Source organism: Varroa jacobsoni, unplaced genomic scaffold (assembly GCF_002532875.2).
Source record: "Varroa jacobsoni isolate VJ856 unplaced genomic scaffold, vjacob_1.0 scaffold_1127, whole genome shotgun sequence".
NCBI classification, from domain to species: domain Eukaryota; kingdom Metazoa; phylum Arthropoda; class Arachnida; order Mesostigmata; family Varroidae; genus Varroa; species Varroa jacobsoni.
This window is the reverse complement of record NW_019214029.1, coordinates 143064-166219: the sequence shown is the minus strand read 5'-3', so window position 1 is coordinate 166219 and position 23156 is coordinate 143064. Positions and strand designations below refer to the sequence as shown.

Genomic DNA, 23156 nt, shown 5'->3' with positions numbered 1-23156 from the left:
CAATAAGGATCAGTATTTATTCTGTAGTGGACTAGGATGATGACATCGTTTGGAGAGCGACTGAATATCTTCCCATTGGCATCTGGCCGGATAATTTCACAGGATAATCAGATAAGCTGGTGATTATTCAGCTTTTGTTTGTTTCAAGATGGCTGTTACGATTTCGTGTGCCACAGGCATTACAATACCTGGCACTATTTTTGTCATGCGTTTTCATTTCGTAAATATACAACCGAGATTGTCTGCTTTAGTTGTAAAGAAATATCTAGAATTTTGTGAAAACATGGCCAGTACCTTTTGAGTTTTTACCTAACCACTCGCACTATATGTATGTATAGTTTAGAGGCAGTTTTTTATAGTAATTGCTAGTATAGCAATGACTCATACACGACAGCGTGCCCAAAACGGACAGGTAGTATGATTTAATTTGAAAAAGCTGAGGTGCGCCCTATTTATGAGTCTTATTTCTAACCGAGAAATCTTTCAGTTTTTGTTCTTTCTCAGCTGTAACCCGTCTGCCTGATTAGAAGCTATTATAAAAAAAAAAGGGCTATCATATCGAAATCTACAGTCAAATACGTCATTGTGAAATTGTCTAAATTGTTCTAAAAAAAAAAACGCTTTAAACTCGTTCAAGAGCAGACATTTTGTGGATATTGAAACAAATGCCAAACGAGAACAAAAGCAATACAAAGAATACATATAGCTTTTGCTGGAGAGTCCGCATTCGCCCAGTTATACCCCAGAAACAGTATTCTATATGTAACATTTTAACGTTCGCAATTATTTAATATAGAAATGCTGTTAATTTTGGGCTGATGTACTTTAAGGGAAGTAGGCATAATATCCAATTCTATGTAGTTATTGTTGCTTTTTACACAATCCGCATATATTACAAGTTCGACTTCATAGTCCGTATCATCGAGATACTTCGTTACTACTTTTTTTTATCTTTACCCTCATTCTCTATTTTAGGCTTGCTGTCAATGCTTTCTATATATAACTTTCATTATATGCAAATATGTTTATGCGATGATCGACGCTCATTAAAGATTCTTGACAATATATCAAAAGCGTTGGATCGAGCACCCCAGCTTGTCTCGCATCCCCTCTTTGTACTGCGGTAACCTTCAGCTCCCTTGGCTATTTTTTTCAAGTGCAAGCTGAACTAAGAACATACAAACTGGGCAATAGGCGTCTCCGTATGTGGCAACTTAGCCTCAGACAGGAGTCATTAAGCGCTGCGATGGTTGCTAATCCAATTCGGCTCTTGTATGGGGGTACGGAAAACACTTCCCGATGCGAAAGGAGTCAGGTATGCATGCACGACCATGCTGTCATGATCACGCTACGGTGCTAAATCGAATGATTAAGAATACGCCACGTTTGTGTGATGATCCCCTGTGGCTATCTTCAACGGTCATCACAAAATAAGCTCAAAAAGAGCCCAAGGTCGGTGCCTCGCGGCAGTCTAGTCAGCCCTCTGCCAACAAGTGTCTCATCGGATCGCGTAACCCTTTCGGTGGCACTTCTATTTACTACAGGACTGTTACCAGTAGTAGTACGCTCATAACAATCCCAACCACGCTGGCTAAAGTGTCTTCCCTACGACGAACTCCCGTGGCCGAGGCTCAACTAAAACTGCTAGCTATAAGAGGATAGCATGTACAGACAGGAAATCATGTCAGAGAAGCCCAATTTGTGTCTTACTCAAAGGGTCAAACTGGAGGTTCAAGGAAAAACCATGCTTTCATTGTCCAGATCAATATCTTATGATTTGGAACCAACGCTTATATTTGACGTATATAGTACACGTTATTGGTCTGTCAATGTGTAACTCTTCTTTGTCTCGTAAATGGCTACAGAAGATTGTCGCTGGCTGTAGCCTTTGTTGTTGGCATTATTTCAAATTATATTTGGGGATATGGTCGTCTCACCGTATTTTCGCACTGAGGTCTTCTTTTTGTTACACTACACATAGAAAACACTGCGAGCAAAAAAGTAGTTAGTACAAATTGAGATAATATTAATTATTAATTAATACAACAAATAAACGATCCCCAGATACGCTGCGACGTCTTTGTTACCTATTTTTCTGAATGTCCCCTTAAAATGTTACATTTGTTCATTTTCAGCGCGTCTATTATAGCAAGCATATGTCATATACATATGTGGAAACGAGAAATCAACTGATGATACGTCTCCTGGCCTAGGAAAACATAATCGTAACCAACTCACTCATAGTGGCAATGTTCGAGTGTGAGCACGCAGTAAATATGTCAGCTGAATGAGAAGAACGCGTATGGCAGAACTTCGGCAGGAGAACTTCTATTTTTTGTGACTTCGCGGTCGTCTACTGCTATGGCAATCGTCGGCAGAAATCGACAGAATTCTCGCTGTCGCTTTCGACCATTCTGCACGAAACGCGACTACAACCGCGACAACGCCGTTGACGCTCAATAACAGTGGCGTCTGTTGTCGCAATATTCGTAGCAGAGAACAGATCACCTTGGTACCACCTGGTGTTTCATAGCGACCGTCCGCCCGTCCCGTCGCATCGGTATGAATCTGACGAGCAGCCTATCGGAAAGCAGCAGCAGCAGCAGCAGCAACAACATCATCAAGCTGGCAGCACTGGAGAGAACGCTAAACAGATCCAGACGGCGATATACGCAACGATGAGGTAGTCGACGCTGGCACCGGCAACGAAACAACAACTAGACTACACCTTGCCGATTGCTACCGCTGCTATCGCCATTGCCTAGTTCTGCCGAACTGTCGGGCCGCCATGCGCGGGTCGCGCACAACAACCAGTCGTTGACAGGGGGACAATGCAGCGAAGTGGGGCCCAAAAAGAAACAGAATCAGTAATCCAGGGCGACGGACGAATGGACCACGCGGCCGACATAAAGATCGAACGCGGGAGGAATTGAACGAGCGAGCTGGCGGCTGGGCGGGCAGACAAGCCAGCGAAGAAAACACCGCCGTAAATATTCGTGGCATATATATTCATATATATGCCCACAGATACGACCGCGTGCCCTACGTGTATTTAAGTCTGCACTGGTTCATATAGACAATCCTAATACGTACAGGCATACATGTGGATCAGTAAATCGATACGTTTTTCAAGTATTTGGAGTCGAAAGATGATACCGGCTGGGCGTATGAATCGAAGCTTCGCTTAATCGTTAGGACCTATGAGTAGCGCCTTGAAAACGTTCGCCTCCTGAATAGCGCAGAGAAACGATTATTCCGACACCGATGAATGTACATGTAAATCGGATATTAGATAAGATATTAGTGTTCTGCACTTTTTTGGTAACCATCTAAGCGATGGCCTGTCTTCCGGTACCAGTCGGTCTCTGTTAAGTCGTTTTGTTTTCGTCCACATGCACGCGGTTTACTCAAGCTAACAAACCGATGTGTTACAGAAGATATCGAAACCCTTTTGTAAATACGAGTGACTCAGGAAAAGGAATTCGTGACCAATGAACATTTTTAAAGAAAGCTTACATAACTACGCTTATTTTTTACAAGTACTTTTATATTGAGGCTTCCAACTCCAATGCCAGAATTCTTGCGGCGCTGCTGGCTACAGAACTTTTGATATATACGCTTAAGTGTCTATTATGTGTTGACGCAGTAAAATTTATCTGATAAAGGTGCGGGAGAGACTATAACATTTCTACAAGCGACGGCTAATTAAACCACCATGGAGATGCGTATCAATTACGAAGATGCTTGTGTGGGCCGCAATAGGAATTTCTGTACCAAATCAGCATTTTTTTCTGCCCTTATAAATATATTGCGTCGGCTTAACCCCACGACCTCAATAGGCAGGAGTCCTCTTCTGCACGATCCCCACTGACAGTCCGTATTTTTTACGTAAATGATGCAGATAACCATCGAGCCTTATTTCAATTTGCTTTAAATATGCATAAAATCATTATGTCGATTAAATAGATCAGCTAAATGTTGGACAGCGAGAGCCTTTGTTTTTACAGAAAATCCTTCAACATTTGCTTATCAGGAAAAGGATACTCGAAACAGGACGATCCGAATGAGATCATAGCAACACCGCCCGCCCCAGTAACAGTGTCAATGACCTGTCTTAATAATACTGTTGTCAGCCTTTAGAATCAGTTACTATACACTAAATACTATCTGGGCGCCATCCTGGCTGGAAAAAAATGGGCATTCTACGCTCCACTATACAAGTGTGATTTGAATGAATACCTTTTCAAAAGTAGAATATCAATAGTACTTTTAAAAAATATTGTACCTAGTGGCAATCGATGACACACTAATTATGAATACAACCCAAAACGGGCCATGTTTCTGTTAGGTTTCGTTTCACCCTAGCACCTACCTAATGTAATCTTTCATCTAGTCGCTTCTCATGCTGCCATATATATATATTCTAATACCAGTGATGGTGCTAATACAATTTCAGTCGAAGAGTATCCCTTATATAGGTAACTATAATAGTATTTGTCGTTTTTGGTCATCATTCTGTGGTTGGATTTTTTCACGTTGTTATGAACGATTGGGTCGTTTTCTGCTTTTACATACTCGTAATTTAGCTAGAGAAGGGTAACCGGAACAAAGGCGAGTAAAGGTTTGTGTGTATTATTTTAAGAGCACGCTTTTATTAATGGTAGTCCGTAGAGGCTGATATGATTCCAATTTATGAATGGCGCATGTCGCACACGTTCTTGCGACGATAGGCGTGCGGTAAAGAGCGTTAGCTGACTGGACAACCGCCATGCGCTACCGCGCGGAAGCACGCAGGTATACTTTTCAACAACGATTTCCACGTCGCACAGTTCTTAATTTACAATTTAATCCATTGCTCCCATCTGGTCGTTCATCGAGAGCACCGCGTCTCCGCGTATTCGATTCAGACAGCATGCCCTGTGTGATGAGAGAGACAATTTAATATTTCCAATGAACTCTCTGCGAACGTCTGTCGGGATATACGAGAATATTCCCATGTTCCTTTTTTGTGCAGGCCACTCTATTGGCCTACGTTCATCTCCACAAATGCAGCATATGCGTAACCAGGTCTGTGGCATAGAGGCCCATATTGGTAGGTTCTCGTGCGGTTATATATCTCACACTCGCCTTTTTCTGCACGCCGTAGAGCGAAGAACCTAAGCTGGGCCTTATTTGGAGCGACGCCTCACACGAACCGGTGAGAATTTGTATGTCGACGTGATGGGTCTTCAGTTTACATAGTGCTTCATACACTTTGTTCTGGCGGCCAAAACAGGAAGAGCAGCTATTTTGCTGGACGAATTATGTTTGGTACTTTAATTTGATTTTTTTGTAAATCCGCAAACGCCTAGATGGGAGGAAATCAAACAAGTCGTCAATCGGTGGAGTAGTCGGTCCCGTAGGCCAGCCATCTGTTTGAGAAAAGGTTCTGAGGTTTCGAACACATGTCCTGTAATTAGCAGGACCTACTCCGTCAAGGTCGCAGCCGAACCAGCTGTGTTGTTCTTTAATACAATTAGCCTTTTAAGCCAACAATACGTTTTCGTAACGAAAATCTATTTGCATATTATGAAAATTGATCATTGGAAAAAATAGTTGGTTCTGTTTAGAGAAAACAACGACGGCTTACCATAGGAGTGATAGACGTAACAAAAAGCTCTCTTCTGAGTCACGTATCCAGAGTACAAGAAAGCATCAGACGCCCACCTCTCGACTAACGGATTTGTAATGGAATCGCAGACCTAATGCGATCGTTACTTCTCGACATAGTTGTCGCTATCTACCACTAATCATCGCGTTAACATCAGGCATACTAATCACTATGGAAATCGTCCGCTTTTATATTCCGGCACTGTATAATAACACGTTATTGCATATAGTAAGACTTTGAAAGGTTCTTGCGCAATCATTTATATTTCTTGTTCAGACCAGTAGTTCCCGCATACCTACAGTCGTGCTAAACATTACTTACTGTATAGGCATGCTTATTTTTTCCGTCGTTGGTCGCTCGGGACCAGTCGCTTCCTTTTTCTTTCTACCGCATACATATATCAATATTTTATATACGTTTTAGCTTGTTTTAGTATATATTGTTTTCACTCTCGTAGTACGTCAACACGCATCTGTCGATTCGGTCAGTTACCTGCTCTGTCCTGTGTCTGTTCGTGGCTCGCCTCTTCGAAAAAAAATATTAGGAGAGAAACCAAAATGAATATAATTGCAATTGAAATATATAAATTGAAATATAATAATGAAGTGAAAATTCAGTTTAGTTCAGCTAAAAAACTTCTCGTCATTGCCACGATGGCGATATTTAGAGTTGTTATCGCTTCTTTCCTTTATTTCGTCATCGTTTTTCGCTTACGACGACGATGTCGCCCGCAGTGACGGAGATATAGAAACGAAACGTTCGTCATTTAGTGTCTGGCCGTTATCGTACCGTCGTCTGGTGTGCAATGATGATCGGTAGACACCAACAAGGAAGCGGTCACACGGACAACGAGTTGACAGGAGCATTTGGCTCTGGCTTAGATCGGCCGAAATGCGTGGTAGTGGAAATCGAAACCCCTGGGGACGCTTGCGAGGAGGAAGGGCCGGGAGGTAAACCGCAACAGACAACTATAAGATGGAAGAGACTGCAAACGAGGTGCGAGAGGAACCACCAAGCGGGCAGTTGTTCAAGACAAAATAGGTAAAAAAAACGCTAACGCTGCCAGCAGCGCCAAATTTAAGGGCGCGGGGCGTCACTGGCGTGCCAGAAAAAGCCGCGAGGAACCCAGTCCGCGGTTGCGCAGCGGACTACCGCTGGAATACGCAACAGCTGCTCGGCGTAATGCGCTACTACACCCTGCGACGTGACGTCAACTTGCTTGTTATCACTCCCTATACGTTATCCATATAGATATTTATATCTATAGTGGCGTTAGATAAGCAAACAAATTACTGACAACGATTAAGCCAATGTCATTGATAACAATAGTAACGGTAATAGCATACGCGGAAGACCGTAGTGCGATGTTAACACTAGAAAATATGTTAATGAAACTAGGATGCGACGTTCTTAGATGTAAGGGAACCAACGCGGGCAGAAACAGGCCAAGCGCGTGAACAAAGTGCGACCAGCGAAATCAGCGTGCTGGAAACAGAAAAATAGTTTAGAAAAATAAATGTTAAATTAAGCTGCGGTGCAATTGTGTGAACGGTTATTATACCGTTCTAAGTAGATCAAGCGACAAAGCTAACGAACAATAGAGAAGAGAGGTAGGCTAGCTGCCGAGTGTATAGATACATGTCAGACCTCTTTCACCGGTAACTACAACTATAATAGGTCTCGCTGCCATGTCAAAAACGTACCATCGATTATCAAGGTAGATGTACGAGCCGTAGTTGAACGGTAACTGAGCACAGTACGGGTAGATTTCGGGCCTTAGTACGGAAGCTTCAGCGTTACCAATTAGTTTGTTAGCTTCGTATTATGGAACCTGAGCGAGCAGGACCGAAACCCAAGAAGAAACATGAACATAACAAAGCTGCGAACAACTGTCCACAATAACAACTGCGGCAATCAGGACAACAGGGAGCGCCGTAAGTCGCACTACATCCGCAAGGCGGCGGACGAAACAGATGAAATAAACTATCGTGCTATTAGTGGTAGTTTTAGAAGTCGTACCATCATTAAGGTAATAATAGCCAGTACTGCTGTTTTTATTTTCTAATTCGATACTTCAGAGTACCTCCCAGTGTTTCTTCTTCTAGATCTTATCGGAGACGCTGCTAGTAGAGGCTAGTTGCTGCGAAGATATGTCCCGCTCGAGCCGATATGGCGTAGACGCATAGAGATCCACAGGCGCGACCAAAATCAATCACCTAGAAAAGCACTTCGACTCGAGTGATACTAAGTAGATGGACATAACGGCAACAGACTGGCGTAAGCTTCACAACAACAACCTTGAAAAATAGCTATTACTATATATATATATATATATATATATATATATATATATATATATATATGTGTGTTTTGATACGATATTTATTTTTGTCTAGGGTAATTATTAATGGGTTGAGTGCAGAACTTGGAATGGCGTATGAACGAGGTTGCTAAGTCTAAAATAAAGTATTATATGTATATATTAACTGCTGCAATAGAAATGAGTGTACATTTCCCATGTGGGAAATGTGCAGTCATTTCTGTGATCACGGGTTCTCATGTCAGCTGATAGGTAAGAATAATTTCGAAATAAATTGTGTTTTAATATCAGCTCGAATGCAGCTACGATTACGCAGTACCAGTACAAACACCATTAGTAACCCAGGTAGGTAAATAGTTGTCCATAACTGTGGAGGGAAAGAATATTTAGCGTGTGCGTTAAGAATATCGGTTGCAGAAAGTCAGCCTCCTATATGAAAGCCAAGAAACAGCATGACCGTGCTATAACGCTTTCAGATAAAATCTATCCTATACATAGATGGCAATCCACTTCCTAAGAAATTTTAAAGCTTAGACAGGGATTCAGTCTGAAATTCTGGATAAAATCAATAGCGTGCCTTGTACGGGAAGTTAGAAGACTAAAGACTTTTCTTAGAGCTTTATTTGATGTGGCCACATCTCGCACGATTCTATGTCAAATCTCATATACGGGGGTTGGGAAGAGGGAAGGATATTTTTTGGTCGAAGTTTACTGACTTTACTTCAAGGATAATTACAAAACTGCGGTATTGTATTTAATGTTTTTACAACTGCTATTTCTCGAGATCGAGTGAAGCCATCCACCGCAGGCGATTAGTTTGCACCCCTAAATCGGATACGTATAAAATTCAGCGCGCACCAGATTTTAATTGAAGTAAAAAAGGCAGTGTAAACTTGCTACAGAAAATACGCGATCAATTTGCTTGCAGCTTTTGAACCCGGTCTATTCCGGAAAGGAAAACTGAACGTCTTACGAGAGTCCATAAGTATCTATATGATAGAACAGATCTTGCCGAAAATAATCACAACGCCATCGTCCGGTCTTCGCTGAATTCGCCACCTGCGTGTAAGTAACTGTGTGCATGCAACAAATGCACAAATACATATATATGTTTACTTGAATTGGGGTAACGTAACAATTTCATTTGTTGAGAGTGCTAGCGCTCAACGCAATTCTTGGCATAAATTCATCAGCATATGCTCATTATTGACATACTTAATACACATGACCCTACTTATTGTTTGTACCTTCGATAGCTGAAGAAACAAGAGGACTCAGCTCCACTCTGGTCGCTTGTAATGAGGCATTCAGGCCGCAGCAGGCTACCGAAAGTCCCGTACAACTGAAGGGTCAGTGCAGGTCTTTTTATAAAGGAACTTCTGCAACGGTCGTACGCAAACATGGTGTTCTATTTTTTCAGCACATGCAAATGGTCATCATCTCGAAGTGTAAGAAGTTTCAACGTATTTTCTAAGTGAAATGCGGACAGGACGTTCCTTTCAGCTACCAGACGTCGATAAGATATGATGTATGATCTGATATTAGTCTTCCATACGACGTATTATATAGCAGGCGATAATTAGAAAGACCACGTTATTCCTATGAACAAAAAGCAATGTCGAGATGTAAATCTATCAGCGATTCTATACTTTACGATGGGACCAGTTGATCTATCAAATGCATTTATCTTTACAATTTATAGACTCAATTGGTTAGATCGTTCATCTAAGATATCAACCGGAGGCGCGGATATAATTGTCTTCATTTAGCTTGATTCTGAAGTATGTATTTAAGGCAAATAAACACAAAACATTTAACGAGCTTTGCAGCTGTGTGATTCAATAGGTATGCAAAACTTATTTGGCACTAGCAGTGACTCAGCGTCGTTTAAGGACAGTTCTCCTGTTGAATAGAAAGGATACTGAGAACAAGGAAACTGTTTGGTGCAGTTAGAGGTTTAGGTGACTATGACTGCGTGCTTCCTGAATGTAGATAGACGACTATGACGGGGGTCGATCAATGAGCAAATTCGAGGCAAAAAGGGAAAGATACACGCTTTTGCTTTAAGTGGACTTCTAGCTAATGAGTAAAGGTTCATACTCAGATTGAAAACTACCGCTTAGTCCTGTTTTGCCCCATAGGAAAGGCCGTACTTCAAGTAGATCACATAAACGGTTAATAATCAATGGGGGGGATACGCGCTACGCAAAATGTTCAGTTGGTATTTACTAATAACAGTAGAATGAAAACGAGTCCATCAATCCCACTCCACACCAATGGTTAGCAGCAAACAGATAGACAAGATCAAATAGGTACGAATTCTGCAGTTGGTGCTGTCGAGAACGTATCATCCACAATGAATTTCCTCGACGTTTGTCGAATGCTGAGCCGCTACATTGAGCAGTAATGGAAACGCAATTGTCTGACGATCTTCACTACCTTCCCGAAGTTCTTTACAGTTCGATCTCGGCAACCGGTTTTGGCTATCTGGGGTCTACTGCTGCCGCTGCCATTCAACTTACACACAGATGTCGGTCAATTTGAACTGCTATATATCCGTGACTCGGAAGATCCTCGCAAACACAAGCTGCGTCTGTTGTTGAGGCAGGCGCCATCTTGCGAGGGCTGCTGCGATGGCTGGCAGATGGTTGGTATATTTCGAACCTTCGGCGTTCTTGCGGATGCCCGCAAACGGCTGGATGGTAGCGACGCTGGTGATATTAATGGTACCTGCTCGTCTTGTTTCGTTCGATCTCGACTGTGTAAAGCGCTGCTGCTATACCAACTATCACCAAGGACAGCAGCAGCGCCACCACCAACGCCGTCTCATTGGATCAGCAGCAGATCAGCGCGTGTCCAGCAATTTTATTCCTGTATTGGCAACAAGCGACTAACGCTACGATGCCGATACGGATTCGCTGTTTTTCGCTTCGTCAAACCTTATTATACACACGTATACTGCCACCGTTATTGTATATGTGCAGGATAATAGTGCTGCTGGTGATGGCAGAGGCCGCCATAGCGGCCTCGGCTACTGTCCGTTACTGCTTGCTCGGATCGGAACGTCGCATCTGCCCGTCCATCCGCATGCCCGCCCGCCCGCCCGCCTGCCTGCCTGCCTGCCTGCCTGTTTCTCTGTCTGTCTCGATGTGTGTGCATGCCATGGCAGGACACTGTACGGCGAAAGCACAGTAGATAGATAGAACGACAGCAGACGTAGCGGCTGTCGCTTCGATAACGATGTCGGCGACGACTGACTGCCGGTGGCGGCTGGCGTTGTTGCTACTGCTGCTGGCACCAAGGCACCGTTTGAGATACTGATGAGACAAGTCGATCTATGCGCGAACAACGAATGAACGATACAGTCGATCGAGCCGTCTCCTGTATGAGCTGGTCGAGCTGCTAAGAGCCAAGCAAGCAACGCCGCAGCCGCTTGCGTTGCCACCAATACTATTGCTGGACGACAGCAACGGTAAGCGGGAAAGATAAAAAACAACTGTACGTACAGCAGATGTTCCGTCCACCTTGTCGTTGTTGTTGTTGTTATTCTCGTCGTTTACCGACTCTATGTTCCGTACACTAGATGAATTGACGATCGAGAAGAAGGACGAAAAAACACCGGCGCTTGTGGACCTGTTGCTTGGCCTGCCCGATGCTGCTGACGATAATGATGGAGCAGACACAAAAGAGTCACATACAAAACAGCACCTTTAGGTAAGAAAGAAGGCACCCGTACCCGAGGGTTCGCGCAACACGAACTCATGCTAACAGAAGCGATGCAGAAGAACATATTCTGGACGTGAGCTATATGTAAGCAACTGTGAGGTGATGCGAAGACAACCAGCCCGTGGCAAGATGCTTGCTAGAGGCGACATCGTTGATGGCGGCGGTGGTGGCGGGAGTTCGCAAGCGGGCAGTATCATCTTCTTTGACCTAAAACAGAAGATGAGAACAAGAACGAAAGGAAAGACGACGAAGCGTACTGATACGGAGTGAAGATGGACAGAAAGGAAGACGACGGAGGACAGCGCAATATCTGTCCGGCAACAGTTACTACGGATGGGTCACTTCAACGATTTCCGACTTTATACGCAACCCGTAAACAGATGATGATGAAATCAAAGACATTAAGAAATAGGAAGCAGTCCTCTTTGTCACCTTCCCTCCCGAACCCCCTTTTGCCTCTTTTGGCTATCCTTCACGTTGTCTTAAAGGACTTGGGTCAACGGTAAGGGGCGCCGGGCGGCAAGCAAACGATGGCTTACGGAGGTGTTAGGGAAAGAAAAACAGAAAAAAATAGACCGGTTTAAAGAACGACACCGAAGACAATTCTATGAGAATTTTGCAAACCAACAAATACAAAAGAAGCTCAAAAAAGCCAAAAAAATGAGGGCGTTGACAGCGGACAATAGCTGAAAGAGACGTATACATGTAGATTTATTAATCGAGGGTCAACTCCTTTCTCCTTCCGAGAACTCGTCATCTACGGGTAGCTGATGCGACCCAAGAAATCTGTTTTATTTTTTTGGCCGCTTAAAACGTTTTGGCATATTCTCGCACCTTATTAAGCGATTTGGATATTATGAACAGAGTGAAACCATTAGAGATCATATAAGAACTAAGGCTAATAATAGCTCTAGTTACCAGAGTTACCGTAGCGGATGTGCTTCATCTAAAATAGCTTCATCTAGCTATCGCTAGCTGGCTTTGGCCTGATTATAGGATATAAGATAGAAAACCTCATACTAGTACAGGCGATAAAAGATGAGTTTGCCGTATTCGAGGTAAGTGGCTTCTAAGAATTTATTAGCAGCCGTGACAGACGCCGAGGTGGTTTAGCTAACAAATCAATTACCTTATTTAGTAAACGGATCCTATGAAAGAAATAATGAATGGGAACAAAGTCTAGCAAACGCTTGAACTTTCACTAGTTTTATCACATGAAATATTAGTGAATTATTTTTAACCAAAATTCGATAGCCTTAGTTATCGTAAAAGTTCTATTTGTTCCATGTAAACGTTAGTGGACGGTCACTTTTTCTTAAAGAAAAAACTCGAGTTCAATTTTAAGACTATAGGAGGAGCTAGGTGTCTCGGTTCCTTGTCTATAAGGATTAAATAATGACAAGTTATATATTGATTGATTTTTCTCTACTAATTTATGTATAGTAGTAGGCACCCACTCGTAGTTGAATATTGTATGGTAAATAATTATCCATAGCGAACACTGGTAGTAGTATGTAGTCGATATCTTTAGGTTCATAAACGCGCAATTTAAGCTCCGTTGAGTTATCGTAGTTTCTAGATAATAGCTTAACAAGGAAGCCATGCAGAGTCTGTACAGCAACGCTCCCCTAAACAACAGTCACTTCTCCAAAAAAGAAAAAGCAATGTAACAAGGACCTGGTAGTATAATCCTTTCTGGAGACCGCTTTCTTTCTATAATGAAGTATCGCCTGCGATCTGTGGGCCTATTCAATCGGAAGCCAGATAGGGGAGCAGTGGTAAGAACGAATCCTTCCATTCGAATCTCTTGTTTTCCGGCTTCGACGGCATTCGACGATGCGACATCTTCACACTCAATTTCGAGTTGTCTACCGTATTCGGAAAGTGTTTTTAGCTAGCATTAATCAACTACCTTCACAGCAACGTAGTGCACTACGAGGCAGAGATTAGCTACGAGGTAAATGCGTTTTATGAGAAAACGGCACGGCATGACGACCTACAAGTAAAAGTTAAGCGGATGAAGGAAGTTAGTTGCAGAGTTTCGGCTACGACGGTTGCGCATTACAGAATGACAAAGTCGTGTTGTGGGAAAAGAAGACGAGTCATTCGTTGCCCTTATGCTGCTAAAATAGGGGGCGATTCAAATCGAAGTAGACGACTACGGATGGCTGACGGTTTTGTTTTCCGGCTTTTGGCACATTATCTAGATTGTGCTTGCTATTTTAGCGCATTTTAGCGAGAAGCGATGCCAATTGCTAAAACAGCGTGTACCTTTGGACGAACTCATTTGAGTTCGGTACGAGACTACTAACGATCAAGAACTATACCCTTAAGTGCAGCAATGCCTCTGCATGAAAACCATGGTACGATAAATGGTACCAAGACAGATTACCCGTGGTGATTAGCATGAACTTGAATGTAAAGGTAGGTTTTATTTGTGTCTGTCTGTGTCGTTGAAACAGTTTTAGAAATATTCTTCCATTAACGATTTTAGTCATTGTAAAAATAACGAAAAATTAATTTAAGTCCTCTAGTATTGGTGGTCTTTAACAGTGGGTCACTTACCTGGCAAGTTCTTGTTAGATCATATATGTATGTATATATTAAGCAATAGCACCCTCTAAAGCAAAGAACACTCTGCAAAAACTCTTATATCTATAAAGAGACATTTCAGTACTCAAAAAGTGATAGTGGTACAATCGACAATTATGCTTCATTGCGTCAAGAGTGTTACAATTCTCGAGCTCACGCAAACCACCATTAGCTATGTTCATTCATTCATTCTCCGAACAGTGTCAACGGCTGTTCCGACTATTCTATCTAGTGAGTGATTGGGCGAGACTCGTGTCCATTGCAGACCTATATTAGAACATTGAACTCGATGCTGCGAGAAGGTTCTGACGGAACGATATGCTCCACTGAATATGCCGTTTCGTCGAAACTTACTTTCGAGCCCAGCAGCAGCAGCCGCAACCAAGATGGCCTACGAAGAACGCTCCCATATAGCGTGCCTCTTCATCAGGCGACAGTTCATTTCGGACCAAATCAGTTGAATTTTGCTTCAGGCGTCATGTGCAGGCTCACACATAGACATTCGTAAACATGCGCGGAAAGCAAAAATGCGGCTTTTGCTACTACAAATTGTAGAAATAGGGCAAAAGTATTACGTTTATTTGTTGTCCTGCGATGGCAAAATATGCGATAGTATGGTGACATTACCGATATTCAGCTACGCTGGTGTGGATCGACCACTAAAGTACTTCACATCCTGTTACTTAAATATTTCGAGATGTTCTAAACAAGAAAATCAAATGCTATCTATAACATTGAAAATCTATACCAATGAAAGAGGTACGATTTCATGTTAAAAGGTGTTTCTTGTTAAGGACCAGACATTTCTAAAATCCATAATTAGTCATTGCGTAGCATTACTAATCAGGCTACTTATCATAGAATTGCTTCCGTTGACTCTGCCGGACGCGTCATAAGACAGATATGCGTAGCTGATCCTTAAAGCGTACTGGCATATTTTGGTATTAAACAATCTTTTAACGACATCTTTCCTTTTATGATGTTGCGTGGTATATACATATTCATCAAGCAAATTTTTGGGGCCAATTGGCAACCTTTATTTGCATTTAATTAGGCCGTAAGACAACTTCATGACTCATTCAAGAGTACATATATATATATTTATTTACTAATATAATTTGTATTTTATAATACCTATAAGAAGACCGTCTAAAGCGAAATGCGCTTCAATCACGGTATTTTTGTTTTTTGGTCTTTCTTCCTCCTGATCACTTAATTCGACATTAAGGAGTTAATGCGATGAGGTCCTAATCGAACCTACAACCTACGGTTTCTTACCCAGACAACTCTGTGCAAGATAGCGGACTTGCAAATTGGTAGTGCAGTTTCATCGATAACGATACTATCCAAGTGCAGCCAAACGCGTAGATGGGCGCGATGTACTCCGTCAAAAGGAAAATGGATTCCTTATTCTAAATCGACTTTCAATGCACCCGCGCGCCATGTTGCACAAAAGGAACCTAACTGGCCGTCAGCCAACATCAATTGTTCTCCAGCTGGTAGCGGGAATAGCCCATCAGCATTTGCACGCATGATGCTCACATCGCTAGCATTTTGTTGGAACGTGAACTCTATTCAAGCATAGGAATGCTCTATATATATATATATATGTACTTGCTACCTAGATCGAGCATACATGTTAGTGTATAAACAGTCGTCCGAGCTCTGTTATGAGGAATGAAGACAGCATTTTACAAGCCATTGATCTTTTACTGACCATCACGCGAGGAGAAGCGAATTGAAAACTCGTAGAGTAGAGCGGATTCTCTTACATTTATGTCCTAACATACGAAACACCAATGCTGTTCTCCATTTACACAGCAAACACGTTTGCTGAGCTATCAAATATTTAAAAAGACATACTTTATTTTCTATGCAAAAAAAATCTATTGCATCTTCCAGTATTCTTGAAGAGATGAAATAAGCAAATTTTGCATCAACAATTGCATTTTATGGACGGTCAATTTAATCCCGTTGCCCGAAATGCCCTCTAATACAGCCGTGATTAGAAAAAGCAGCAGGAGAAATATATTCCGGCAGGAAGCAGAGACAAGCAACAACATTACAATTCATCAACTGTTTCTGAAGTTTCGCTGCTCTTCTACGGCCGCATTTGAGCGCCTTCAGTGGCCAGACCAGATGACCCACGATGTTTCTTTATGCCATTAGGGATCCTTAGCAGATGACACTCCGTTTCGAGCTTTCCTGACGATGCTACTGGTGCTTACTTACCGTTAGCGATCCATTTCTACAACTACTGTCTGAGGGCAGTACTATATATCTATATACCCGAAACCCCTGCCAGCTGGGCCTTACTATACAGGTGCAGAATACCCTTGCCCGTTACTGCGCGCCTTCCTCCCGATATCGCCCACCTCAATCTAATTCGTTAGTGTTCTTTGATACTTTGCGCCTGCCCCAAGACTTACCCCCTATAGCATTTTCCTACTTTCCCAAATTCTGTAAAGCCTATTTTAAAGCGATTGCAAAAAATACTGCTAGAATTTCTACAAAGAATAACTCAAGCACAATTGTAGTAAACGGAATTAGCTGATCCAGTATCCGAAACAGTAAAACATCTGGATATCAGCTATAACGAAATCTTTTGTGGAAAATTGCATTTGCCTAAATCGCTATATTTTTGAGTGATTATATGACTCAACTGTGCTAATTTTTTATTAGACCAAAGTTGAAGTCAAAAGATTGACAAAGGATTAACAACTCGGTTGTTAACAAAATGAGCGAAAAATTGAGCCCACGTACAGAAAAATTCATTCAATTAACGTAAAAGTATAAAATGGAGGATTGCTACTATCATAGTTCAGCAAAATTGGCAATTGCATAATAATAACAATGAATTATGATAAATTAGCCCCTGCAATCACTTTACAATTTATTACACCTGTTTTATAATATTATTTGATGTGGTAAAAAGAATACTGCTTTTTTTTAATGTATACACTTATAGCAGAACTAAAGGTTCACGAGCATACAAACGTCAAGTCGAAACTTAGACTGAAGATCAATCGAGAGTCAATGCAAAAAACGTTTTCAATCTATAACATAACCCTTCACAAAACATAAGAAGCCCATCGCAGAAAGCAGCCTGATGGTAGAACACAGTAGCGATGCTGGTTTTTGTTATATCGTTTCGGTTCTAATCTTTCATTATAGCAGAAAAATACATTTCAGAATTTCTTAAGAAGTATATTTTAAAACCATACACGTTCAAGGACGGAACTCGAATCTGTAGTCTGTGAGATTTGCAACTAGAGGTTCACCTGTCTATCTCACCATATTGGATTTATGACTTGCCACTATTGAAGGCTAAAAGGATTAAATGGCATGTTCAAACAGTTGTTTTATTGTAAGATAGCTTCCGCAACGTGCTCCATATATAACGAGTTAAAATATACGCTAGAGGTTGACTGATTATATTAAGTTTATTGCGAGGTGCTTTGTGCGCAAAACCCGCGAATAATACGGTTGCGGTTTGATTCTACTCGGACATGTGCTAAACAAAAACCAATTAATAACGGCTTTGCTGCCCTTCAAGCACGTTTCAGCTTCCCTTTCAGTGTACACGAATGCATCTTGTTGATCTGTGTCTGTTTATGGCCGACTTCCCACTTAAACAGGGGCTAATCCACTACACTATTATGAGGACTCGGTTTCGCATCAGAACCGTTTCTCACTAGGTGTGGAAGACAAACACGTTACCGCCAGAACATCGCGCGAACAGGGGCAAAATGAATGCATGGCAAACAGGAATGAGCTTTCATTCAGAAAGACATTCGGCCTGCGCATGCGCGATTCGCTGGCCAAGTTGCTCTACTCGCTGCAACTAATCGTATATAATCAAAGCATTTTGTAAACAGCGGAATATGGGTGATAGTGCACTAGCGGCGATGAGCAATCCATCAGCTGACTGCGGTAAGCTGTTCACACTCACACGAGTAGAGTCTATATTGGTCGCTTCCAATTCTTCCGTAAGTAGATTTCGATATTCGTTTATTTTTACATTGAATTGCTCTAAAATCCAAGCATCCTACAATATTTTTATTAATAATGATTTTTACAATATTAATTTACTATTCAAGTTTGATAGACGTAATCACAATTTTATGCATGCGATACGACTGTTAAGTAAACTATCAAAATAAAATGATGTATTTTGCCAATCATTCCCTTTAAAACAACCTAATTCTGTATTGAGTGTTTTATATAGAAGATGGGCCAATACATATTTATTTGAATGTCATGCGAGATGAATAAATAGCATTTATGTATCTTTAGACCGTCTAAAAGTAGCGACTTGCTTGGAGACAGTTGCTACGCAATTTAAACTTTAAGGCCTATGTCTTTTATCACGTTCAATATGTATTTGATCTGTAGAAATTAAACGTACTAGAAGCTAATGTTCGCGGAGTTACAACTAATTGTTGACTTACTCGTTTGTTTCTGGTGCGTAGAACAAGAAAGGAAAATACGTTAGATTGAGATTTTGTCGTTCTTCCTGGCGTCCTAGCAGGATGTGATCTGTCATTTACAGGCCAGTTGAAAAATAGGACAATTCTATGGCATCATCATAGGTAAAACCTGGCTTTTGCACGGATAAAAACGTTGTGTATTTTTTGTCCTCTGTTTGTTATATGCGCTCTGTTTGAAGTTCTACTAAGTCCGTAGAATTTCCTTACGAAAGTATTTCTCTTGATGTAACGTCACCATCTACTTTATAATAATATAAAAGCTTTGCAAGTAAAAAAAAAAAAGAAAAAAGTACATAGAGTCCTTATGAAGCTTATCATGATGTTCAGTACGATTTGAGAAAGGGAATGAATATGATTGGATAGACGCATTGTTTTCCGACATGGCCTTTGTAATGTTACCTTGTCATTATCGTCATGTTCAATACAATACGTAGCTATTTCCGTCGTGTATCAACCCATAATTTACGCTCAATTACACAAGTGTAACTTCATAATCAGATAGACCTAATTTTGGGCTCCTACATTCATAAGACGTTATCTCCTTGTACTTTAGATTCGCCTAAGGTAATAATTTGAATTGACAAATACAAGGTAAAAGATTTTATAGTCAGTAATAAAGGCCTACAAGAGCGATGAAAATTTCATGTGATGAAGCTTTTTGCAGCTCAGCTTCATCTCTATTCCGCTGTAGAAGATATTCGTTATCAGTCACTTTGGTGCGTCACAGAAAGACGTAATTACGTTGTCCTATTTAAAAATATGAACCTTATGCACTCTTTAGTTCTGTGTCGATTGAATTCCTAAGACTAAAAATATGTACTTGAAGTGTTCATTCTCTGTTATATGGTACAGTGATTTCAGACGCACAATTTCCACATGTTTCTACTGCTGGGTAACCTCCTCGTAACTTCGATGGCACTTATGGCAGGCGCCTCAATTGGGTCACATACGAGCCGAAAAGATCTTAAAGTTATTTTTGAGACTGGATTCCTCGACCAACAATGCAGGGGTACGTTAGGCATGCAAGGTTAAACAAACAGTTTCAGATTTTAAATTTCTTAACTGGAATAATATATATAGCAGAGTAAATGAAATATATATATCTCCCATGTACTTAATATAATATGAAATTTTGCCAAGCCACGCTGCCTGCTGACAAAAATTATAGAGTATCTTAACTCATTAGCCGCATCGAACAATTTGGTCAGATTATTATTTATATCTCTATCTGGGTGATTAGTATACATGTTGGACTAGCTAATTTATTTTATCTTCGTTTTTTTCTAGCCACACATTGGCTGGGGAAGCTGAATATGACACAATGCAGTTACTGCGACTCCAGTATTGTTCTACAGGATTGTACTTTCCCAAACGGTATGTTATCTTAGATTCAAGACTTATAATTTTTTTTTGTTATTTGTTTCAATCTCCATGAAACTCTGCGTTTCATGACCAGTTTTAACTAAAGTTCTTGCTGTTATTTAGGTAAATTGTTGAAACGGATACCGTCATTTTGTTTGACCAACATGCAAGATATTTCAAACGAACAAAAAACATCATGATAATCCTGTTTAACGTGGATCATTCCAAAAAAATAAGCATCTCTATATCGTAGATGGCTATCATTGAAGCCCAACAATTTTATTGAACAAGTTTATAGTTGTTTATAGTTTATATAATTTATAATTGTGTAATGGTACACACTATGGTTAGCAGAAAGAGCTGCATGGATCAACTTCCTAAATCAATGTCTACTGTTTCCTATGTCTATGTTTGTAGAAACTACGAAACTTACCACGAATCAGTATGAAATAGTATGCACCATCAATGGCGACTCGGCACACGTAGACGATATGAAGCTCTACTGCTCTGAGCTGCGCAATGGGACAAACTGTAAAGGTTAGTGGACCGCGCTAAGACATGCAGGGGTTTACGGAATGAAGTATTCTTATTGCTGGTTTTGAAGAAGCGCAGCTGTCGAAACCGATAAATAAGTTGGCGTATTGAGGCAATACTGAGCAAGCAATTAAGTTAAATTACTTTAATTAATAACCAATCCAATGATTTTATCTAAATTATTTTAATAGTTTTTGCAGTATTCATTATGCGCATAGAAAAACGTTAATCTGAATTAGTTCATCTCGATGACCTATACATAATGACTGTTAGTTTTTGTAGAAAGTGGTACAGAAATTAAGATAATACACCTAAAATTCTCTGATGAAAAATATTGTTTCTTTGCTTTGTTTTTTTCTGCTTATCATTCAGCTACGTGCAACCTAACCCATCGTTCCGCGAATATGAACAGGACTACACCTACTTTGTTATCGTCACTGGGTAATTCCGTACCGGGCGTTGCTGGTGGTATAATGGCACTTACGTTACTGGGGTGCATTATCTACATAACATGGCGGATACGTCGGAAGAACCAGGAGCTGGCTGCTAGATTTGCAGTGTTACAACAAATATAACGTTATTCGATGCGCTAAAAAAATTCGTCGTCTAACCTGCGGCTCCATCGCGTCACTCCAATCGGCGTTTCAAATAAATACCAGCAGCAAGACAATGCCAGTAAAAATACTCACATCCAGAAAGAGCTTATGGTTATGGCTATTGGTCAAACAAATAAAATTGTCTTTTTAATCTATTTGTTATTAGCCTATGGTAGTACGTGGTTATTTTCCACCCATCAGCGCAGGTTCCAAAGTGCTCTACTCCATTTAAAATATAAGCATATTTCTTGAGTCTAGGAGAAAAGGCTTTCTTGTTTCTTCTTTCTTGGTAGCCCGCAAAATTACAGCACCTTATTCCTATTAATTCGTATCATACTTTGCCAGTTTCAACATCTTTGTTTTATGTTTGCACATACTTGTATTTTAATCGATTTGAGACTTTTGAAAATAACAGCTAAACTATATATGTATAGTTTATATGTATGCATATATGTATATATGTATATAGTTTAACGGTGTAAATATTAACATGATTTTGACATCGAAGTAGTCATCCGGTGTATATTATGAATATTAAGTAAGAGGTATCGTGGTAGACAGCAGCGCATATAGTTGAGAGATTAACGGCACCGATTGCACGACATGGGATATAAATGGGCATTAACATGTATCTTGTCTAGAAAAAGAGGTTTACTTTGTGTGACAAAATACCAAAATAAACCACTAAAGATATCCATACAATTTTACCTATCAGCTATTCTACAATGACACACTGTTTCCAGATTAGTGTTTAAATACTAAAGCAAATAAATCATCCTGTTGAAGATTTTTGGTCATGGGTACCTTTAATTGAATTATTAAATTAACTGATAATTGTTGTAGGCATTTTTTTCGCACATCAGCGCTCTAGCTGGATCAACTGACCTTTTGCACTCTGTTACAATAATCACATTCTATTTCAACTTAGATAAGAATATCGACTGAAGTAATCTGGAAATGGAACGATATTAAAGCCAGTGAACTAACGTACATATTCTTTGCTTGCGTTAAATGAAAAGCAGCCAGTACGACATTTTCACACATAGATGTCATAGAAAGCACGTCAGTGTACTACGTGCGTAGCAAATTAGCAAACACGTGTTGAATATGATACAAATGTGATAAACTGCAGCGACCTAATTTTTGTGATTTTCAAACATAGAGATAAATGTGCTACTGTTTCTAGATATCTTAAAGCTCTTCATGCTAATTCTGTATGCTGGTGCTTATAAAAACAAGAAACAAAAATCAAATTGCTTACTTTTTCCCAGTTACCCCGGAATAAGTGGTTTCTTTAAAGGAATGGCTTATCTATATTGAACGCGTCATATCTTTCGTGATGTCTGTGAAAAATAGGTGCTTAAACAAACTCATCTGATTGATTTCTTTACATATAATTGACTACTTTTCACCATTAGGATAGTCGCAATAAATCTGTTTCGCAGTCAAACCTATTTCAGCTTCAGTGTTGAGCACATTTAGATGTGAATTCTTATAGCTTAAATGAAACAGAAAGATTTGCGAGTAAATTCTTACTAAATTGTTTTTATCTTTATCTGATTGGGATTTTTTACAAAAAAAGCTATTAAACATATTGAGTCCTTTTTAAGCTACATTCGCTTAGCTAACGAAATTTGATAAACATTTAGATGATGTCTTTGGCTATCTGCAACCACAAGTTGACTAAATGTTATGAGAGGCTAGTAAAGGAATAATAACAGACAAAAAAAAAGTCATCAAGCTTTCGTTTGCTACACGGGGCAAGAAGACTCGCAAAGCAACTACTCGCGACTACTGTAATCATTCCAAAGATGTAAAATTGGAGATCTAAAACCATAGAAGAGGTGCCTACACCTCAAGACTCCAAATGAAAGAGCAAGCTGCTG

At 40.5% G+C, this 23156-nt stretch overlaps 1 protein-coding gene and 1 long non-coding RNA gene across 4 annotated transcripts; one reads left to right on the top strand and one right to left on the bottom strand.

Moving 5' to 3' along the window:
• Window positions 1-4796: 4796 nt before the first annotated feature.
• Window positions 4797-10892, bottom strand: LOC111266916 (uncharacterized). The gene is made up of 5 exons (XR_002684323.2): window positions 10493-10892; window positions 9218-9349; window positions 5630-7866; window positions 5128-5347; window positions 4797-4917 (listed from the first exon to the last, which is right to left on the bottom strand). It is a non-coding gene; the product is annotated as an uncharacterized LOC111266916 (long non-coding RNA).
• Window positions 10893-18087: 7195 nt separating this feature from the next.
• Window positions 18088-22057, top strand: LOC111266913 (uncharacterized). 3 transcript variants are annotated; one of them, XM_022844763.2, is made up of 6 exons: window positions 18163-18277; window positions 18761-18880; window positions 19631-19787; window positions 20066-20152; window positions 20558-20677; window positions 21047-22057. In XM_022844763.2, the coding sequence occupies exons 3-6, from the start codon at window positions 19655-19657 to the stop codon at window positions 21247-21249; spliced, it is 543 nt and encodes a 180-aa protein (XP_022700498.1). In that variant the 5' UTR covers window positions 18163-18277; window positions 18761-18880; window positions 19631-19654; the 3' UTR covers window positions 21250-22057. The 3 variants fall into 3 exon arrangements, with proteins under 3 accessions (XP_022700497.1, XP_022700496.1, XP_022700498.1); XM_022844762.2 differs by lacking the exon at window positions 18761-18880 and having other exon boundaries at window positions 18088-18221; XM_022844761.2 differs by lacking the exon at window positions 18761-18880 and having other exon boundaries at window positions 18120-18277.
• Window positions 22058-23156: the final 1099 nt, after the last annotated feature.

Excerpts from the sequence above, each read along its gene's own strand:
- LOC111266913 (XM_022844762.2), top strand. The coding sequence starts at position 19,655 with ATGTTTCTACTGCTGGGTAACCTCCTCGTAACTTCGATGGCACTTATG. Across the intron at positions 19,788-20,065 it reads CCTCGACCAACAATGCAGGG|CCACACATTGGCTGGGGAAG; the intron begins GTACGTTAGGCA and ends GTTTTTTTCTAG. Across the intron at positions 20,678-21,046 it reads CAATGGGACAAACTGTAAAG|CTACGTGCAACCTAACCCAT; the intron begins GTTAGTGGACCG and ends CTTATCATTCAG.